General features: G+C 33.6%; 5 protein-coding genes across 5 annotated transcripts; 3 read left to right on the top strand and 2 right to left on the bottom strand.

The window, feature by feature from the left end:
• The first annotated feature begins 2,053 nt into the window (after window positions 1-2,053).
• On the top strand, window positions 2,054-3,558 carry LOC148181316 (uncharacterized). The gene is made up of 2 exons (XM_088048996.1): window positions 2,054-3,007; window positions 3,059-3,558. The coding sequence occupies exons 1-2, from the start codon at window positions 2,213-2,215 to the stop codon at window positions 3,500-3,502; spliced, it is 1,239 nt and encodes a 412-aa protein (XP_087905122.1). The 5' UTR covers window positions 2,054-2,212; the 3' UTR covers window positions 3,503-3,558.
• On the bottom strand, window positions 3,493-4,841 carry LOC148181317 (uncharacterized). Its single transcript, XM_088049010.1, has 2 exons — window positions 4,013-4,841; window positions 3,493-3,964 (listed from the first exon to the last, which is right to left on the bottom strand). Exons 1-2 carry the CDS (start codon window positions 4,805-4,807, stop codon window positions 3,527-3,529), a joined length of 1,233 nt encoding a protein of 410 aa, XP_087905136.1. The 5' UTR covers window positions 4,808-4,841; the 3' UTR covers window positions 3,493-3,526.
• Window positions 4,842-5,648: 807 nt separating this feature from the next.
• LOC148181318 (uncharacterized) lies at window positions 5,649-7,102 on the top strand. Its single transcript, XM_088041393.1, has 2 exons — window positions 5,649-6,574; window positions 6,624-7,102. Exons 1-2 carry the CDS (start codon window positions 5,795-5,797, stop codon window positions 7,050-7,052), a joined length of 1,209 nt encoding a protein of 402 aa, XP_087897519.1. The 5' UTR covers window positions 5,649-5,794; the 3' UTR covers window positions 7,053-7,102.
• A 1,632-nt stretch (window positions 7,103-8,734) lies between these two features.
• LOC148181319 (uncharacterized) lies at window positions 8,735-10,093 on the top strand. Its single transcript, XM_088044032.1, has 2 exons — window positions 8,735-9,554; window positions 9,604-10,093. Exons 1-2 carry the CDS (start codon window positions 8,775-8,777, stop codon window positions 10,033-10,035), a joined length of 1,212 nt encoding a protein of 403 aa, XP_087900158.1. The 5' UTR covers window positions 8,735-8,774; the 3' UTR covers window positions 10,036-10,093.
• A 6,164-nt stretch (window positions 10,094-16,257) lies between these two features.
• LOC148181320 (uncharacterized) lies at window positions 16,258-17,684 on the bottom strand. Its single transcript, XM_088045771.1, has 2 exons — window positions 16,852-17,684; window positions 16,258-16,800 (listed from the first exon to the last, which is right to left on the bottom strand). The coding sequence occupies exons 1-2, from the start codon at window positions 17,641-17,643 to the stop codon at window positions 16,363-16,365; spliced, it is 1,230 nt and encodes a 409-aa protein (XP_087901897.1). The 5' UTR covers window positions 17,644-17,684; the 3' UTR covers window positions 16,258-16,362.
• Between the last annotated feature and the right edge of the window lie 2,887 nt (window positions 17,685-20,571).

Below are 20,571 nucleotides of genomic sequence, written 5' to 3' on the forward strand. Positions count from 1 at the left end.
AGATTTGTCATTTAACACAAAAAAAGTTGTTTGTTGTTTGTATAGTATTAAAAACGTAAACTGCAACTTGCTCTATCTCAGGCAAAAATTAAGGCAACACCCTCTATCTCAAGAATTTCTTCAGAAAATTGTTTTATTTTACTGAAACTTTTAATAATTGTTTGAAACACAATAAAAAACAAATATAGAGAATTACTATTCCAAAAATGTATTTAATCTAAAAAAAAACAGTTTTTTTATTGTCTTGTAAAGTTGCAAAAATTGAGATTGCGTAAGTTGCCACTTAGACGACGAAATGTAGGTACTGTTAAAACTAAGGCAACTCCATGCAGAACCAAAAATTCGATCCTACCTTTTGAGGGATGATAATGAACCTTACTATAGTATGTGTTAAGGGGATATCAAACAAATTTCAGTATAGGGCAAATTCAATGTATTTTTCCAAACACGATTACTCGAAAACTATTTGAGTAAATTGCTTTCTGTTTTTTGCATATGAATCTGTTCAACGTGCACTATGTTGAATGCTATATATAATTTTTGTAAAATGATTTTTTAATGACTTTTTGATTAATTAAATACGTAAACTTGGCTGAAAGCAAAATAATTTTTAGCATTCCACATGCGTAGACTAATTTTACATAATGTCGACTAAACAGATTTTTTTTAAAGTTAATAGTTTTTGAGAAATCGTGTTTCGAAAATTTCATATTCGAAACATGTTATCCTTGTTTAGCAGTAAGATCTCTTTTCTCTGTACCAGAGAGGTCTGGTAGGTAGAAATGCGGGTACCATAAATCAATTTTGTAGCCGAAGGGATAGTTTACAAATGAAGCTTTTCCATAAACACACAAAATCTTAAATTTGCCTGAAAGATTTTTCTCTTTTATTCAAACTAAACGTAGCTTTGAGGATACTCATTTCAAAATTTTGAACTTTATATCTGATGAATTAGGATTTTAAATTGTTTTAGAATAGTTTTAGGTGATAAATATCTGTCTTTATCTTTATTTTTTAAGAGGATCTCGAACAAATTTGAATATAAGGCAAATTCAATGTATTTTTCCAAACACGATTACTCGAAAACTATTTGAGTAAATTGCTTTTTGTTTTTTGCATATGAATCTGTTCAACGTGCATTATGTTAAATGCTATATACAATTTTTGTAAAGTGAATATTTCATGACTTTTTGATTAATTAAATACGAAAACTTGGCTGAAAGCGAAATAATTTTTAGCATTCCACATGCGTAAGCTTTTCAAAATTCACACATACGTATTTTGAGAACAACCAGACAGTAATATAACGTCTTGTTGTCAAAATTATGACTTTGGGGTGGTGAAAATACTGAAAAAATTTTCGTAATTTAAAGATTTTAAAAGATAGATCAATCACTAAAGCAACAGAATATAATTATTATATATAATTTAATTATTTATAATTATGTTCACTATTTTTTGTTACATTCACAAAAATCTTGGACAAAATTCGAAGATCCCAGTGCATCCATTAATTCTTCAATTTTTGCAATTACACAAATCCCACCTTTTCGGGAAAAATTTAATTTATTTATGAAGATAAATATTAAATAATAATAATGAGATATTGTAATTATTAAGTTTCACGGGTGTAATTTGTAAAATATCGGACTCTACTATCAAAGTATTTAAGATTTACTGGCCATGGGCAATAATAATTTGGCCATCAGTGCAGTCAAGACTATTAGCTATTGTCCTGACCACAAGATGATGGTAATAATAATCTAAACTACTCGGGCTGGGGTTTTAAGAAGTAGTTTTTATTTATGGTTTTATTACCGTAGTAAGTAATTACTGACCATGGGTAAAAGAGTGCCGTCTAATGTTTCATATAATTTTTCCTTTACGCAGAATTTTGAAGCAGAATTTACCGTTACAGTTTGTTAGATATCCCCTTAAGTCAAAAAAAGACTAGCATGCGAAATAATTCGATTACGCAACATTACATCAAGTTAACACTACACGTAGCCAAAATCGATTTCACAATATTAAACCAAGTTGATAACATCGCCCGGCAATAATGATCGAATCTCCAGTTCGGAATTCAGTCGGTGCCAATACACTACCTCCATCTCACATAAATGTGAGAAAGCAACACTGTTGTCTCATACTCACACGTTTATCTACATAAGTGAAGTTGCAGTTAGTGTTGTGGTAGTTTGTTCCTGTAAAAATGGAGAATCTGAATGAACAACAAGTTAGAACTTGGCTGGAAACCGCCCTAAACAACGAAGACTTGGCAATATTTTCGTTTAATTTAACTGGAAATACAGAAAAAGGCAGTGGCTACTGGGGAGACGTGATATTCGTGGATGTGGAGGGCACAAGCAAACAAGGAGTGAAAAAAGAATACAGTCTCGTTCTAAAATGTGATAAGTCGAGTGAAGCCTTTAAAAAATTATCCCCAGTTTTCCACGAACCATTCAAACGTGAAATTTACTTCTACCAAGAAGTTGTTCCCTGTTTCCAACAACTTCAACGGGAACTAAGTATAGGCAACCCGTTCAACAGTTTAGCAAAGTGTTACGGAGTGCACAGTGATGCATCCAGAAAAGTTATCATAATGGATAATTTAAAGAGTTTCGGTTATGAAATGTACAACATGAAAAATCCGCTGACTAGAACTCATATTAATTTATTAGTGAGAGAATATGCTAAATTTCACGCAATTTCAGTGGTATTACGAGAACGACAACCTGAGAAGTTCCAGGAACTAGCGAACAACACGCAAGAGAATATTCTAAGAGGCTTTTTTAAGGAAACTGATTTTGTGACAATTATCAAAAAAACTGCCACCGAGGCATACAATTTGTTGAAAGACGATCTCGAGAAAGATGTGTTAAGCAAATGGCTTGCCCTCAAAGACGAAATGGATTTTATTTTTTACGAAATGATTCCTGACGCCCACGATTTGCAGGTTTTAACCCACGGAGACTGTTGGAATAACAATTTTATGTTTAAATACAACGTAAGTGCGAATTCTTGTGAAAATTCACGATGTTTGACAATGCATTTTCAGGATGATGAAAAGAAAATTATTTCACATGTAAAAATTCTGGATTGGCAGTTAACCAACGTCTCTTCTCCAGTCCTTGATTTGTCGTATTTTCTCTTTTCTTGTATAGGTCCACAGGATGTTGCAGATCTAAACACTATTGTTGAAGAGTACCACTGTGCGTTTAGTGAAGCGTTAACTAAAATGGGAAGCACTTTTTCGAAAACGTACTCTTTGGAAACGTTTTTCCAAGAATGGAAAAAATATGCGAAGTTTGGTGTTGGGATGTGTCAATTGTTAGTCAAAGCTGCCTTCATGGAAAAAAGTGTAGTGCCTGATATGGTTGACACTGTCGAAAAAGGGGGCGAAATTAACTCGTCCTTTGACTTCGAGATTAACAATACAAATGGGTTTAAAAACAGAATGCGGCCCATAATTGAATACGCATTTAAAAATGGTTTAATGTAAATAAATATTTATTATTAATAAAAATTACACTAAATTATTTTCAACAATATACTTGACCACGGGTTTTATTCTTGATTTCAGAAGTTCCTTATTCCGAATCTCAAAACTGAAGGTTTCTGCAAAATTTCCCTGTTCTTCTGCTTCGCCTAAATCAATCACAATATCGTCCTCGCGAAGACAAATCTTTAAAGTAATTGGTACCATCATAATCCCATATCTACTATATTCCTTCCACTCTTTCCAAAACTGCTCTTTAGTGTAAACTTTCGGATCAACCTGTAACTTCAATAAAATCCCCAAAAAATTCTCGTGGTATTCATTCAAAATATCATCCAAATTTTCCAAATCCTTCTCCGATATGCTTGCAAAGAGGAAATGCGCCAGATCAGTAACAGGTGAACTAACTTTCGTAATTTGCCAGTCTAGTATCGTCACTTTCGTGGGGAGTTCTTTATTATTTTCCTAAACAAATTAAATTACAATGCGAACAATAAAGATTTGTGCACTCACATCAGTTTGAAACATGTAGTTGTTATTCCAACAATCGCCGTGAGTGACGATTTTAAAACCTCGAACTTCTTTCATTTTTTCAAAAATTGTTGCTTGTGTGTTTTCTGCGAAATACTTCCACTTCAGCAAAATCTTCTCATCTAACTCACCTTTGAGCAAATCATACATCTCTCCAACCGCTCGAAAAAAAGTATCAAGAACTGGTGAATGCCCTTTCTCGAATGTTTCGAAAAGCCGATTTAGAGGTTCTAACATTGAACTGTATGCTGTAGGATTCTCGCTTCCCATAGCCGCTGAAGTTGCATGAAGCCTCGCATATTCTTTTAAAATCAACTTAATATGATTCAGAGTCATCGGTTTTGTTCTCTTCCATAAACTGTAGCCAGTTTTGGAAACATTTTCAAGGGCAATAACATCACGATCACCGGTTATATAACTGCCAAAATATTTCGGAATACTGTTGAAAGGATCCTCAATGCCTCTTTCCATTTCAAATTTGCGATACGCCGACAATATATTCTCGTAAAAGTGAATTTCATTTAAGAACATCGGTGTTGCAACTGACGCTTCTCCCCTAATTTTCCTGACTTTGCTGCACTTTAGAGCGAGGTGATAAGTCGTCACGCAACCATTTGCACCTCGCGCTTGCACGTCTGCAAAAATTACGTCGCCGGTGGCACCTTCGCCTGCTTCTGTGCAGGAAATTTGTTGGATGACAATTTCAGACAGGTTTTCTCTTTTGAGACAATGCTCAAGCCAAGATTTCACTTCACTTTTACTGTACTTTGGCTCCATTTTGTTCACCGACTGAAGCGATGTTGGTATTCTACAAGTGTTAAAAGTGTGTGTGCGTTGAATAGGAGTGGGGAAAAGCAAATTATCATCTATGATCTCATTTTCTCGATGATTGCTCCGCTCTGTTTTGGGAATTCGGTCCATCAGTTTGATAAAAAAAATGCAATACGAAGTAGTGTGCAATAAATTAAAACTTTACTTAATTGAATTAATTGAATAAATAATAAGAGTACCATTTTTTTCATTAGTAATTTGAAATATACAAGTGAGTGCATATTTACACAGATTTAAATAGAGAGATTAAACAAATCTAATAACACAATGATACATAATAGGTATACATCAAAATAAATTAAACGGTTTAGTTATTAACGTCATGCGCCATAATTCTGTGTATACAAGTTCTTGTTTATCCATTTTACAAGCCGCTGCTTTATATTCATTCATTGACTACAGAATGTAAATACAGTTTCTTATCAAATTTAAATTCGGATGACTTTCGTATTTTTCAAGATTTTTAGGATTAAAACACATTTGTACATATATTTTATAATATTCCATAACATTATGTTTGCAAATATTTTATACTTTATTTAAACAATTTAAGCTGGAAAATTATAACTTGATAACATTTCATTCTGTAACGATTATCTAATTTTTGTTATTTCAAATTAAATATAAACAGAAATGTATAAACAAATCTCATCATTATTACATGATGCAAGAATAAGAAACGTTGTTAATAAAATAATAAAGACATTTATTATATTTTTCATACCTTTGTTCTTATTCTTAAATACTTTACTTGAGCTTTAAGTTCTATTATCAGTTTTTGCTTTAGATCTTCCTCTCAATTACCTCAAAAATTAAAAATTATTTATCTAATTATAAAGTGGTGAGTGAATGTACACAATAATTCCATTTCGTTATCTACGCTAAACTACTTGAAACTTAATTTATAAACTCAGTGTTGCGAATGTTATAATCATGACCGCAGTGCACATCAAAACCTTCCTAGAAACCTTCTTAAAAAAAGGAGAAATTAACAATGTGGAGTACAACATTAAAGGAACTTCAGAAAAAGGTGACGGCTATTTAGGAGATATCATCTTTATCACAATAATCGGAACAACAGCCACCGGAGATTTAAAACGGTACGATTTAGTCTTAAAATGTTCAAAAACTAGTGCAGCTTTAAGAGAAAAAACACCTGCGAAACAAGCGTTTCTAAATGAAATTTATTTGTACGATGTCGTCTTTCCTATTTTTGCACAATTCCAAAAGGAAAGAAACGTTGATAAACCCTTTGGAAAAGTGGCAAAATGTTACGGAACTGTTAGCACTGGTGACATGGAGATCATCGCTCTGGAAAATCTGAAAAGCAAAGGGTATTTCTTATGGGAAAGAACCACCCCTTTAACACGGAAGCATGTCGAAATGATTGTGGAGGAGTACGGAAAATTTCATTCAATTTCTGTTGCTATGAGGGAACAAGAGCCGGAAAAATTTAAAGGACTTGCTGAAAAGTTGCACAATGTTTTGATACAATTTACGAAAACTACAAAAATGTTCGAAGGGCTTGAGCAGTCTGTTCAAGAAGTGTCTGAATTGTTGGTCAATGATTTAGACAATGGAACTCTGGAAAAGTGGTTAACTTTGAAGTCAAAAGTAAGACCGTTTTTTAAGTCCATCAGTCAACCGGTGGAAGAACTGAATGTCATTACACATGGTGACTGCTGGAGCAACAACTTCTTACATTACCACAAAGTAAGTAAATTAAAGAGAACAGAATGGAAATTTTCTTACATTTTTTTAGGACGGTGAGCCTTTCACATTCGCAATCTTAGATTGGCAAATATCAACTTTATCATCACCAATACTCGATCTTTCGTATTTCCTATTCACAACAGTGGCAGAAAAAGACATACTAGACTTAAACAGCATTCTGAAGCATTACCACACTTCTTTCTCGAAGCATTTGAAAAAGTGTGGAAGTGATTCGCTGTATAGTTTCGATCAACTTTTGAGTGACTGGAAAAAGTATTGCAAGTTCGGCATTCTCATGGCGATGATGATACATAAGTTTTCGTTAACTGAAAATGAAGACATTCCAGATGTGGTTCAAGCGGCTGAAGAAGGAACTGATATTGCAGATGCATTTCTTCAGCCTGCCAAGGACACGGCTCGATATCGGAAAAGAATGAAATACATTGTGAAATACGTTGTAGATAACAATCTGATTTAGTAATGTTAAAAATTAGAATTGGAACAATTATATCAAAGTATAATCTAAAATGGTTACTAGTTTTGAAGTATATTTAAATTTAAAATTTATCTAAAAATGGTTTATTCTACGAAAATCGGAATAGTAGTTGGTATGTCGGAACGAACAGTTAATTTTTCGAGATTAATAGATTGTTTATGTTAAAAAAATTCTAAACTATTTATTAAAAAAAACGACGAATTTTAGTCTACAAATAGCAGTCACGAATTTACACGGCCCAGTTAAAAACAGATTTTAAATAACCTAACCTAAATATCAGCTACAAAAGTTGTTTATTTATTAACTGCTAACTATAAAAATGTAGAAATAATAATTACACAAAATTATGTTCAACAATATACTTCATCAACGGTTTAATTCTTTTTCTTAAGAGCTCTTTATTTCGAACATCAAAACTAAAAGCTTCTTTAACATTTCTCTTTTCCGCTTCTTCGCCGATATCGACAACAGTCTCGTGGTCCCGAAGACAGATTTTTAATTTTAATGTTATTGGTATCAGCATAATTAACTTAATACTTCTATGATTGAAACTCATAGGTTTTGTTCTGCTCTACAAACCGTATCCAATTTTGGAAACATTTTCAAGGGCTATAACTACCATAGAATTTTGGAATATTGCTGAAAGGATTATCAATACCTCTTTCTTGTTCAAATTTGTAAAGCGCTGACATCACATTCTCGTAAAAATAGATTTCATTCAAAAACATTGACCCTTCTCGTAGGTTTTGACTGTTTTTGCTACACTTTAGAGTAAGATTATAAGTTTTCTGAACCATTTGAACTTCGAGCTCGTACATCTACAACAACTATGTCACCAGTCGCGTCTCCGTTTCCAGAGTAAGAAATATCTTGAACTTCAATTTTAGACACGTTGTAATTTTTAAGGCAAACTTTAAGCCAAGATTTCACTTCACTTTTATTGTATTTTGGTTCCATTAAAGACATCTATTAATCCGTACTGACAATAACTAATAACAGACGAAGTTAAAAATTCCTACTGATAAGGTGAGATAAACTACAGCGAATTGAAAACATAATCACGTAAGCCATAGTGCGTGCTAATTTCGTGCCACAGGCTGTGAACTACATAAAAATTAGAAAAATCTAAAGAGAAAATAAAGGCACTACTAGTTGTATAGTGTATTGCAAAAAATAACCAAATCTCACAAGTATAACACTATAGTTTTTCTAATACTATATGAACGCAAATAAATTTATTTCTTGGTTTTGCCAGTAAAGCATACAAAACTACGTTTTCTTCAAAATAAACTTATGTTTGTTGAGCTACGTCAATTCATAGCAGATACAAATTTTACAACTCAGAACGCTCACAACAAACGACAGAAAACTGAGACATATTAATTGTCTTATAAACAGAAATGTATAAACAAATCTCACCATAATTACATGACGCGAAAATAAGAAGCGTCGTTAATAAAATAATAAAGAAATTTATTACATTTTACTTACATTTGTTCTTATTCTTAAATACCTACTTTACTTGTGCTTTAAATTCCATTAGCAGTTTTTGCTTTAGATCTTCCTCTCAATAATCTCAAAAATTAAAAATTATTTATCTAATTATAAAGTGGTGAGTGAATGTACACAAAAATTCCATTTCGTTATCTACGCTAAACTACTTGAAACTTAATTTATAAACTCAGTGTTGCGAATGTTACAATCATGACCGCAGTGCACATCAAAACCTTCCTAGAAACCTTCTTAAAAAAAGAAGAAATTAACAATGTGGAATACAACATTAAAGGAACTTCAGAAAAAGGTGACGGCTATTTAGGAGACATCATCTTTATCACAATAACCGGAACAACACCAACCGGAGATTTAAAACGGTACGATTTAGTCTTAAAATGTTCAAAAACTAGTGCAGCTTTAAGAGAAAAAACACCTGCGAAACAAGCGTTCCTAAATGAAATTTATTTGTACGATGTCGTCTTTCCTATTTTTGCACAATTCCAAAAGGAAAGAAACGTCGATGAACCCTTCGGAAAAGTTGCAAAATGTTACGGAACTGTTAGCACTGGTGACATGGAGATCATCGCTCTGGAAAATCTGAAAAGCAAAGGGTATTTCTTATGGGAGCGAACCACCCCTTTAACACGGAAGCATGTCGAGATGGTTGTGAAGGAGTACGGAAAATTTCATTCAATTTCTGTTGCTATGAGGGAACAAGAGCCGGAAAAGTTTAAAGGACTTGCAGAAAAGATGCACAATGTTCTGATACGGTTTACAGAAACTTCAAAAATGTTCGAAGGTCTTGAGCAGTCTGTTCAAGAAGTGTCTGAATTGTTGGTCAATGATTTAGACAGTGGATCTCTGGAAAAGTGGTTAACTTTGAAGTCGAAAGTAAGACCGTTTTTTAAGTCCATCAGTCAACCGGTAGAAGAACTGAATGTCATTACACATGGTGACTGCTGGAGCAACAACTTCTTACATTACCACAAAGTAAGTAAATTAAAGAAAACATAATGGAAATTTTCTGACATTTTTTTAGGACGGTGAGCCTTTCACATTCGCAATCTTAGATTGGCAACTATCAACTTTATCATCACCAATACTCGATCTTTCATATTTCCTATTCACAACAGTGGCAGAAAAAGACATACTGGAGTTAAACAGCATTCTGAAGCATTACCACACTTGTTTCTCGGAGCATTTGAAAAAGTGTGGAAGTGATTATCTTTCTTATAGTTTCGATCAACTTTTGAATGACTGGAAAAAGTATTGCAAGTTCGGCATTCTCATGGCGATGGCGGCACAAAAGTTTTCGTTAAGTGAAAATGAAGACATTCCAGATATAGTTCAAGCGGCTGAAGAAGGAACTGATATTTTAGATGCATTTCTTCAGCCTGTCAAGGACACGGCTCGATATCGGAAAAGAATGAAATACATTGTAAAATACGTTGTAGAAAACAATTTGATTTAGTAATGTTAAAAATTAGAATTGGAATAATGATATCAAAGTATAATCTAAAATAGTTAGGGGAGGGGGGGGGGGGGGGGGGGGCATAGTGGGGAACTTAACAATCAATTAGTCACGCATCCTAAAATAATAGGAATTAAGAAAAATTTTTTGCTAAATATCATAGACTAATGTATTGCGAATGATTTTTGTTGTACTTTTTTTGATTACAATAAAGAACTTACGACATGTGAGCATTATTTTGAAAAATGGGATTTGCCCCGCTTTGCCCCGCATATAGGGGTAAAGTGGAGTACCCTATCAGACAATCAAATTTTTGAATAACTGTGTACTTACTTCGAAAAAGTAACATTTTAAAATTACTTAGTCATCAACGCTTATTGCACATAAATGAGTAGGTTCATCATATTTAGCCACTACATTTGTATGACTAAATTTTAAAAAAACTTGCTCCTTAACTTCGCGAGTTTTTTAACAAAAACACTGAATTTCACATTTTGTTTTATAAAACATATAGGTTTTCACACTTTGTTTTATAAAACACACATGGTCAACTGTCAACTGACAACCAATCAAAACATGGTATTCGACTTTTTTCACGGCGTTTGATTTGCCCCGCTATGCCCCGGTACCCCATTATGCCCCCCTCTCCCCTACTAGTTTTTAAGTATATTTAAGTTTCAAATTTATCTAAAAATGGTTTATTTTACGAAAATCGGAATAGTAGTAGGTATGACGGAAATGGCTTATATTATGCACGAACAGTTAACTTTTGCAGATTAATATGTTAGATTGTTTATGTCGAAAAAATCTCAACTATTTATTCAAAAAACGACGAATTTCAAGTCGCTTTCCATTCATACGAAATCTCAGCTATTTCAGCTCAGTTCAGAACGACTCAAATAATGTCGCGTTCCTTTTACATCGACTCAGCTCACTCAAAGTGAGATTTTATACCTCCCCCTCTTCCCCTGAAGCACTACCGCCCAAAGATCAGCAGTAAAATGAAATAGACTCAATTGAAGAGTGGGAGATGAAATTAGCCAATAATAAACGTTTATTAAAAGTAAGGTTTTTGTTCGAGCGGTAAAAGAAAAATTGTGTTTGACAGCAAAAATTAAAAAGTAAGTATTATTTGTCAGTACACTAACAATCAAAGACTCTTCCTAATCTTTGCTAACAATATTAACATATTCTTTATTATTTATAGATGTTTAGCATTGTTCGAACGGGTAGTGGGTGGATAAAAAATGAGAAAGGGGAAGTATTGCTGCTTGATAAAGGTTAGAATATTTTTATATGTATATTACTTCAGTTATAATTATTACCAATGTATTTGCTAAACCGTACGTTTCTGTGTGTGCAGAACAAAATATTTCTATTTGGGTGCCCTCCAATCTTATCGGCTTCAATAATCAAAATTCTCCAATTATTCGACCTGAAGCGGGTGCTACAGGTATTATTTATTTTTGTAGTTAAACATATTCGCAAAGGAGTTAATTGTTGTAGAATCATCACAAATCTTAGAGTTCCAACATGTTGATGAATTGGAGGAAAACATTGATCTGCCAGAAGGAAGTGTTGATCAACCACACGAAAGTGTTGATCTACCTGAGGAAAGTGTTCATCAGCTGGAAGAAAGTATTTATCAGCCAGAAGAAAGTGGTGGTTCTGTTCTGGATGAAGGTAAAAATTTATGGACCCATGACCAAACAAAAGGACTAATAACTGCAGTTGAAGCCCGTTATGAGGACATGTTCCACGTTCATAAACGCAAAACATTCTGGGACACTATAAGCGAGGAACTAGGGAGTCAAGGCATAATAGTAAGCTTTGCACAGCAAATCATGCAATCATTTTAAATTTATGTTAGTACTCAGGAATATTTTGTAAAAAGAAATGGGCTAACTTGAACAGGACATACAAAGCGGTGAAGGACAACAAAAGAAAAACAGGCAGAGGCCCGTCTCGTTTTCTTTTTTTTGACCAAATGGACGCCTTGCTAGGAGATACGCCTACAAATTCAAGTCCCCACAGCGTGGATGTGGCTGAAATTGTGATGGAAGAAACAGGAGAGATGGCAGGGCCATCCAATACAGAGTCCCTTTCTTCTCCCAAAAGTAAAAGAAAGCGACGTAATCCAACTGCAGAGTATGTTCAGTACAAAAAAAAGTACTATGAACATAAACAACATAGTAGCCAACAAAGAAAGAAGAAGAACAAAAATTGTTCCGTCAGGAACAGCTCATGCCCATGCTGGACAGAAATAATGTTCTTAAGGAAAAAAATGAAATAGAAAAACGGAAAGTCCAACTACTTGAAAGTTTGATCAAAAATTATCCAAATATCTTCTTTGAATTTGAGTTAATGCACCATTGTCTTTAAAGGGCGTAATTAACCAGTCTGTACAAGGGTATGCAGAATCTCCCAATAGAAAATATTCACCTAGAAAGCCACTACAGCCTCTAGTATACAGGGTCCGGCAACACTTGTGTCCACCCCTAAAATCGTCTTTAATTTTTAAGTTACATTTTTGAAAATTTGCATACGCTCATAGTTGTCAAAGCTCTAGAAGCTGACGCAAAAATTTGTTTTTTATCACGGTTTGGATGGCGTCGCGACGCCTAAGAAGTACAATTTTTTGCGATTTTCAAGTTTTTGCGGAAATATTCGCGAATTCAATTTTTTTTCAACATAACTGTGATACAAATATTTGAGTTTTTTGTTTAAATCTAATGCAAATTGTGTTTACAATTTGCGAAAAAAACGTCGTTTTATCAAGTTAGTTTTCAAAATTATGACAGCGCAGCTGCAAACTACGTTTACACCAAAATTTCACAAGTCACTTCATTCACTCTTATAAAGATTGATTTTGATTAACACGGGCATGTTGCACTTTATGGACACCAGAAATCGTTAATTAACATCGACAAAGCCACAATTTCATCAAGTAAGACTTTTGTTTCAATCTAAAGCGAGCCAAAGGATAGATGTCATTTGTGACACAAGATGTTGACAGATGGGTGTAAACGTAGTTCCCAATTTTGACGTAATGAAATTGGAAACTAACTTGATAAAACAGCATTTTTCTCTCAAATTTTGAAGACAATTTGCATTGAATCTAAAATAACAACTCAGATATTTTTAACACATTTATATTGGAAAAAAAATTAAATTAGGGGTTGATATTACAATCCCCAACAATTAACTAAAAATTACATTTTTAAGGCGTCGCGACGCCAAAACTATCAGTGATAAAAAACAAATGTTTGCGTCAGCTTCTAGAGCTTTGTCGACTGTTGAGCGTATGCAAAATTTCAAATTTTTATCTTTAAAATTAAAGACGATTTTGAGGGTGGACACAAGTGTTGCCGGACCCTGTATAAAGACGATTTTTTAAGCACTCTAGCATCATGCATAGATCCTGCTTCCCCACAAAAAACATCTATAAATTTTTTCTGGTGATCACAAACACCTTGAAGCAAAATACTGTAATCTCCTTTACGATTGTAATACACATGCCCATACTGTAGAGAAGGTCTTTTTATGTTAATATGTGTACCGTCTATAGCCCCGAGAATGCCGTCAATGCCTTGCATTTGACAAAATCCTCTTCTTACAATACGTTTTCTTTTTTCAGTTGGCCATACAATGTACCTTGGACTGCATTTTACTAATAAATTGGTGACTTTTGAAATAACACGATATGCTGAACTTTTTGTAATGTTGAATCGATCTGCAATTTGGCGAAATGTTTCTATGTTGCTCAAGTACCACACAGTCACATACATCGCTTTCTTTGCAGATATTTTTTTACGTCCATGTGTGTGCGTTGGCAAAATTTGTGCCTGTTCAACTTTTTCAATAACAAAGTCTCATGTTGTCCTTCTTAGACGAAAGTGTTCTTTAAATTCGTCATCGTCATATTTTTCGATTGTTTGCATATAATCATTTATGCGATGCAGCGTTCTGCGTGGTTTTTCTCCAGTTGAACTCTCTGAAGAACTGAAACTTCTATTCTCCAAATCGGACAACTCCTCTAAACTCGGCATCACTTACAGGTTCATCAAGTAAAGGCTGCAGATTTTTGCAATAAGTTTTAAATAAATTGTTTTTGTAAATACAAACCAACAGTATATCATTACAAACGGAGTTCTCGGAGTTATCCATTTCATAAAATTTATTGTATTGGTTTCAAACTAACCTTACAAATCAACAGATACGTTGGCTGTCAGCAAGTTGATTTGAGCAGCATCGCAGTACGGTCGTTTCTTTCCCTCCCTTTAAACCAATAATTGATTTACTCAATTCACTACTTCTCAGCCCACTTTGTGTGTGAAAGGAAAGCTACTTCAGTGTACAAATAGCAACCACGAATTTACACGGCCCATTTAAAAACAGATTTTAATTAACCTAACCTAAATATCAGCTTCAAAAGTCGTTTATTTAATAACTGCTAACTATAAAAATGTAGAAATAATAATTACACCAAATTATGTTCAACAATATACTTCACCAACGGTTTAATTCTTTTTCTAAAGAGCTTTTTATTTCGTACATCTAAACTAAAAGCTTTTGCAACATTTCGACACGAGTCTCGTCGTCGAGAAGACAGATTTTTTATTTTAATGTTATTGGTATCAGCATAATCCCGTATCTACTATAATCCCTCCACGTGAATTGTAGGTCGTGGGATTTTTGCTTCCCATGGCTTTAAAAGTAGCGTGAAGTCTTTTGTAATTAACTTAATATGATTGAAAGTCATAGGTTTTGTTCTGCTTCACAAACCGTATCCTATTTTGGAAACATTTTCAAGGGCTATAACTTCATCATCGCCTGATGATAGATGATAATTTCGGAATACTGTTGAAAGGATTATCAATGCCTCTTTCTTGTTCAAATTTGTAAAGCGCTGACATCACATTCTCGTAAAATTAGATTTCATTCAAAACATTGGCGTTGAGATTGACCCTTCTCGTAGGTTTTTGCTACACTTTAAAGCAAGATTATAAGTTTTCATTGAACCATTTGAACTCAGAACGCCCACAACAAACGACAGAAAACACAGACATATTAATTGTCTTTTGAAGAGTAAGTATATACAGGGTCCGGCAACACTTGTGTCCACCCCCAAAATCGTCTTTAATTTTAAAGTTACAATTATGAAAATTTTTGTACGCTCATAGTTGACAAAGCTCTAGAAGCTGACGCAAACATTTATTTTTTATCACGGTTTGGTTGGCGTCGCGACGCCTAAAAAGTATAATTTTTAGCAATTTTTGAGTTTTTGCGGAAATATTCGCGAATTCAATTTTTTTTCAACATAATTGTGATACAAACATCTGAGTTTTTATTTTAAATCTAATGCAAATTGTGTTTAAAATTTGCGAAAAAAACGCTGTTTTATCAAGTTAGTTTTCAAAATTATGACAGCGCAGCGGCAAACTACGTTTACACCAAAATTTCACAAGTCACTTCATTCACTCTTATAAAAGTTAATTTTGATTAACACGGGCATGTTGCACTTTATGGACACCAGAAATCATTAATTAACATTGATAAAGCAACAATTTCATCAAGTAAGACTTTTGTTTCAATACAAAGCGTACCTAAGGATAGATGTCATTTGTGACACAAGATGTTGACAGACCGGTGTAAACGTAGTTCTCAATTTTGACGTAATGAAATTGGAAACTAACTTGATAAAACAGCATTTTTTTCTCAAATTTTGAAGACAATTTACATAAAATTTAAAATAACAACTGAGATATTTTTAACACATTTATATTGAAAAAAAATTAAATTAGGGGTTGATATCACAAAACCTCACAATTACCTAAAAATTAGATTTTTAAGGCGTCGCGACGCCAAAACTATGAGTGATAAAAAACAAATTTTTGCGTTAGCTTCTAGAGTTTTGTCAACTGTGAGCGTATGCAAATTTTCAAAATTTTCTCGTTAAAATTAAAGACGATTTTGGGGGTGGACACAAGTGTTGCCGGACCCTGTACAATTGTCATCATAACAAGAGACGAATTCAATTTATTAGAGAGGAGGTGGGATAATGTCGATGAAGAAAAAAGTTTGTCGCTTTCTGATTGGATAATAGCAATGGAGAAGCTACTTTTTCTCCATAAAAAATTAATAACATTAAATAATAAATAATAATAAATTTCTTCTACATATTTATGAGTAAAAAAATGAAATTTTATCAGGGAGAAAAAATTTGATAATACCAGTTTTATTAAATTTTTACAACTATTTTGTCATTGGTAACAATAACATTAACACTACATGTTAATAAAAAACATATTAAACATGATGGAAAAATTATACCAAATTATTTTCAACAACATACTTTACCACAGGTTTGATTCTTTTTTTCAAAAGCTCTTTATTTCGAACATCAAACTTATATGCATCTGCGGAACTTCCTTTTTTTGCTGCTTCACTGATATCAATCGCGGTGTCTTCGTCACGAAGACAAACTTTCAATGTTATTGGTACCAACATAATCCCATATCTACTATAATTCTTCCACTCGTACCAAAATTGCTCCTTGGTGTACATTTTAGAGTCAGTTTTCAATTCCAACAAAGTTTCCAAAAAGTGATTGTGATAGTCATTTAAAATTTCCTCCAAGTTTTCCAAATCCTTCTCTGAAATACACGAAAAAAGAAAAAGGGCCAAATCAGTCACAGGCGTACTGATTTTTGCAATTTGCCAATCTAGTATTGTCACCTTCATGGGAATGTCTTTGTTATTCTCCTACAAAATAAACAAAGTTGCGAAATTATCTTATCTTATATCTTTGCTTACATCAGTTTGAAACATGAAGTTGTTATTCCAGCAATCGCCATGGGTAACTATCTTAAAACCTCGAAGATCTTTCATTTTACCAAACATTGCCGCTGGTGACTTTTCTCCAAACTCTTTCCACTTCAGCAATATTGTTTCATTCAGATCACCTTGTAGCAAATCGTACATCTCTCCAATTATTTGAAAACAAATATTTCCGAAGTCGTTGGCGTTCTGCTCGAAATTATCGAAGAGTCGATTTAGTGGTTGCAACAATAAAGTATTAGCAGTAGGATTTTGGCTTCCCATAGCTGCAGAAGTTGCATGAAGCCGCGCATATTCTTTTATAATTAACTTGATATGAGTTAAAGTCATAGGCTTTGCTTTGTTCCACAAACTGTAGCCACTTTTGGAGACATTTTCAAGAGCTATAACTTCGCGATCATCGCTTAGGTAACTACCATAATATTTCGGGAGACTGTCAAAAGGATTTTTGATTCCCTTTTCTTTTTCGAACTTTTGAAGCGCGGCCAACACATTCTCGTAAAAGTAAATTTCATTTAAAAACATTGGCGATGCAAACGACGCTTCTCTGATGAGTTTACTATTTTTGCTACACTTTAGAACAAGATTATATATTTTTGGAGAACCATTTGAATCCTCAGCTTGCACGTCTACAAACACAATGTCACCAGTGGCACCTTCTTTTTTTTCTTCATATGAAATGTTTTGCACTACAATTTCGCACAAGTTTTTGTTCTTCAGACAAATTTCAAGCCAAGATTTCACGTCACTTTTGTTGTATGCGTCCATTATGTTTACCTAGCAAGTACCCCAGCGTAACATAAAGTAATTACTATACCTAATCACAGCAGACTTCTGATAAACAAAGATAAGTTTATGTGAATGTAAAGAAGATCACGTGAGTGCTCTCTATGGCGAGACAAAGTTCATGGAAAAAAATCAATGATGATGATTTTATCCACTTTTGTATTTATTTATTTTTATGTATAATACATTTTTCTTTAGCATTTTTACTTTGGTTAAACACGTCGCAGTTCTTCTCTAAGTGGTTGCCAGTTTTCTGCACAATTCTTTTAACTGTTCTCTTAAATAAGTTTATCTATAGTCAGAATTTTATAACTTTGGTTTAACTCCGCCTACCTTTTAGGCCAATTGAATTTTAGCTGAAAGTCTGATTTACTTTGCAACATTTTGATAGTTTGTTGATATTTGCAAGAAGCCGGTGTAGATATAACCAAACATTAGATGACGAAACACGATCAAAATCGACGAAGGTTTCACGATTAATTGAATTCCCGCAAAACTGCAAATCTTCTTGACACGTGTGACACTGGAGTTGTCAGATTTTTGATTATTATGTTGGATAAAGGAGGCTAGCCATTCCTTGATTCGACAAATTCAAATCGTCAGTTTGTCGAATTTGCAGCGTATACAGGGTGAACCCGAATAAAGTGCAAAGACTTTAACCCCAATGTCAGACAACACAGTTTGACATAATGGCCAAATTTCGCGTTCTGAAACGTCCCCGTTTCCGTTTCTTGGTGCGACACTGAAGAGCCAGCCAGTCAATGTCAAATTCAGTCCAGGCCATCGAAAAGTTGGGAATAAAAACGCTAATAAACAAGTGGCAAACAATTTGAGCTCCCCTCAGTTTGGCAATAATCCTGGTAGAGAAATGTTGGTTTTTCAGTGCCACATTGTTCAAATTTGGATTATTTTGAATTAGGTTTTTTTTTATTCTTTGCCAATGGTTTCTGCAAAAGTGTTGCGATGAACATAAAGTTTTAAAAAGTGTTTTCTTTACGGATAAAACTCAATTGGATTGTCCAATGGAGGGCGTTTGATCATTTTTCGTAATAACTTGAGGTAACTTTTTCATTATTTTGTTTTTAATTAAAATTTCAGTTTGATCCACAAAGCGAGTTGGAAAAAGTCACGTTACAAACAAATCGAGATAAAGATTGGTCCTTTTGAAGGCCCAACTTATTTTTTTTTTACAATAGGCACTTTTGAAAATGTTGTTTTTAAAAAATAGGCACTTTTGAAAATGTTGTTTTTACAAAATGAAATGAAAGATAATGGAATGAAAGTTAAACTAATATAATAAGAGCGAACGTAAACGTTTTTTGTTCGAACGGTTTTTGCAGTCTTTAGGAAACAGTTGTTAAATTCAGTGCCATAAGCGTTGAATAACGAGTAATCCAAGAAAATTTTGCCCCATTCGAAATTCGATTTTTTTTGTAGAATCATTATCTACAGGGGTGTCTGATATTGTGATTAAAATTTTTGCACTTTATTCGGTTTCACTCTATATTTTAATTCATAAGCTCAGTGTTTCTAATGCTACCATTATAACCGCAGTGAAAATTAAAACACACCAAAAATAGAAACTTTCTTAAAAAAATAGTTATTTACAGTCGCGTGTGGTAACTTACATTTTACAGCGCGAAATCAGTTTGAAGCACGACGGCGTAGCTTTAATGATTGAGCGCTGTAAAATGGTTAACGCACAAGAGTTGTATTAAACTTTTTGGCCGAAAAATTTTAATTTAAATAATTGGGTTTTTCGAAATTCATGAGAACTGTCACATGACATTTGTAAATTTTATCATCTGTCGATTCTGTCAATTTTGTAGTTGCTGCACAAAAAGTACATAAGATGGCGCTGTATAAAAAACGTTTTAATATTACTTTAAAAATAGAAATATTGTCTTAATTGAGATAAAAATTTAGGTAGATTCCACTTTGGTGATCAATCTTCATTATGGTAAAGTGATTTTAATTTATAAACGCATCTGAAGAGCAGACGATTTAGGCAATTTTTACCGCACGGCATGTGTAACGTCCAGGGCGCTTGTAAATCTAGTGTTTCCGAAGATGTCAATTGAATGTTAATTTGACATTTACAATTCATGAGGCCAAAAAAGATATTAAAAATTTGAAGTAATAAAGGAGCTTCTGAAAAAGGTGACGTCTATTTAGTCTATCATCTTTATTACAATAACCGGGTCAGCATCAACTGGAGACTAAAAACGGTACGATTTAGTCTTAAAATGTTCAAAAACCAATGCAACATTAAGAGAAAAAACACGTGCGAAACAAGCGTTTTTAAACAAAATTTATTTGTACGATGTCATCTTCTCTACTTTCGCACAATTCCAGAAGGAAAGAAACGTCAATGAACCTTTCGAAAAAGTAGCAAAATGTTATGGAACTGTTAGCACTGGTGATATAGAAATCATCGTTTTGGAAAATCTAAAAGCAAAGGATATTTCTTATGGGAACGAACTACACCTTTAACACGAAGACATATCAAGATGATTGTACGGAAAACTTCATTCAATTTCTGTTGCTATGAATCAACAAGAACCGGAAAAATTTAAACAACTTGTTGGGAACTTGGACAACATTATGGCACGGTTTGCCAAAATTTCAAAAATGTTGGATAGTTCAAGAAGTGTCTGAATTGCTAGTCGATGATTTAAACAAAGAAACTCTAGACAAGGGGTTGACTTTGAAACCAAAAGTAAAACCATTCTTCAAGTCAATTAGGCAATCAATAGAAGGACTAAATGTGATCACACACGGTGACTGTTGGAGCAACAACTTCCTGCATTACCACAAAGTAAGTATATTAAAAAAACCACGACAAACATATTTTGATATTATTTAGAACGATGAGCCTTTCACATTCGCAATGCTCAACTGGCAATTATC

Source organism: Gnatocerus cornutus, chromosome 1, assembly GCF_029298725.1.
Source record: "Gnatocerus cornutus isolate USDA-ARS CGAHR chromosome 1, icGnaCorn1.1, whole genome shotgun sequence".
In the NCBI taxonomy this organism is placed as follows: domain Eukaryota; kingdom Metazoa; phylum Arthropoda; class Insecta; order Coleoptera; family Tenebrionidae; genus Gnatocerus; species Gnatocerus cornutus.

What these genes read in the sequence shown, in the direction of transcription:
- LOC148181319 (XM_088044032.1), top strand. Translation starts at nt 8,775, where the DNA reads ATGACCGCAGTGCACATCAAAACCTTCCTAGAAACCTTCTTAAAAAAA. An exon ending in ACTTCTTACATTACCACAAA is followed by an intron (nt 9,555 to 9,603) that starts GTAAGTAAATTA and finishes ACATTTTTTTAG; the next exon opens with GACGGTGAGCCTTTCACATT.
- LOC148181316 (XM_088048996.1), top strand. Translation starts at nt 2,213, where the DNA reads ATGGAGAATCTGAATGAACAACAAGTTAGAACTTGGCTGGAAACCGCC. An exon ending in ATTTTATGTTTAAATACAAC is followed by an intron (nt 3,008 to 3,058) that starts GTAAGTGCGAAT and finishes ATGCATTTTCAG; the next exon opens with GATGATGAAAAGAAAATTAT.
- LOC148181318 (XM_088041393.1), top strand. Translation starts at nt 5,795, where the DNA reads ATGACCGCAGTGCACATCAAAACCTTCCTAGAAACCTTCTTAAAAAAA. An exon ending in ACTTCTTACATTACCACAAA is followed by an intron (nt 6,575 to 6,623) that starts GTAAGTAAATTA and finishes ACATTTTTTTAG; the next exon opens with GACGGTGAGCCTTTCACATT.
- LOC148181320 (XM_088045771.1), bottom strand. Translation starts at nt 17,643, where the DNA reads ATGGACGCATACAACAAAAGTGACGTGAAATCTTGGCTTGAAATTTGT. An exon ending in ACTTCATGTTTCAAACTGAT is followed by an intron (nt 16,801 to 16,851) that starts GTAAGCAAAGAT and finishes TTTATTTTGTAG; the next exon opens with GAGAATAACAAAGACATTCC.
- LOC148181317 (XM_088049010.1), bottom strand. Translation starts at nt 4,807, where the DNA reads ATGGAGCCAAAGTACAGTAAAAGTGAAGTGAAATCTTGGCTTGAGCAT. An exon ending in ACTACATGTTTCAAACTGAT is followed by an intron (nt 3,965 to 4,012) that starts GTGAGTGCACAA and finishes TAATTTGTTTAG; the next exon opens with GAAAATAATAAAGAACTCCC.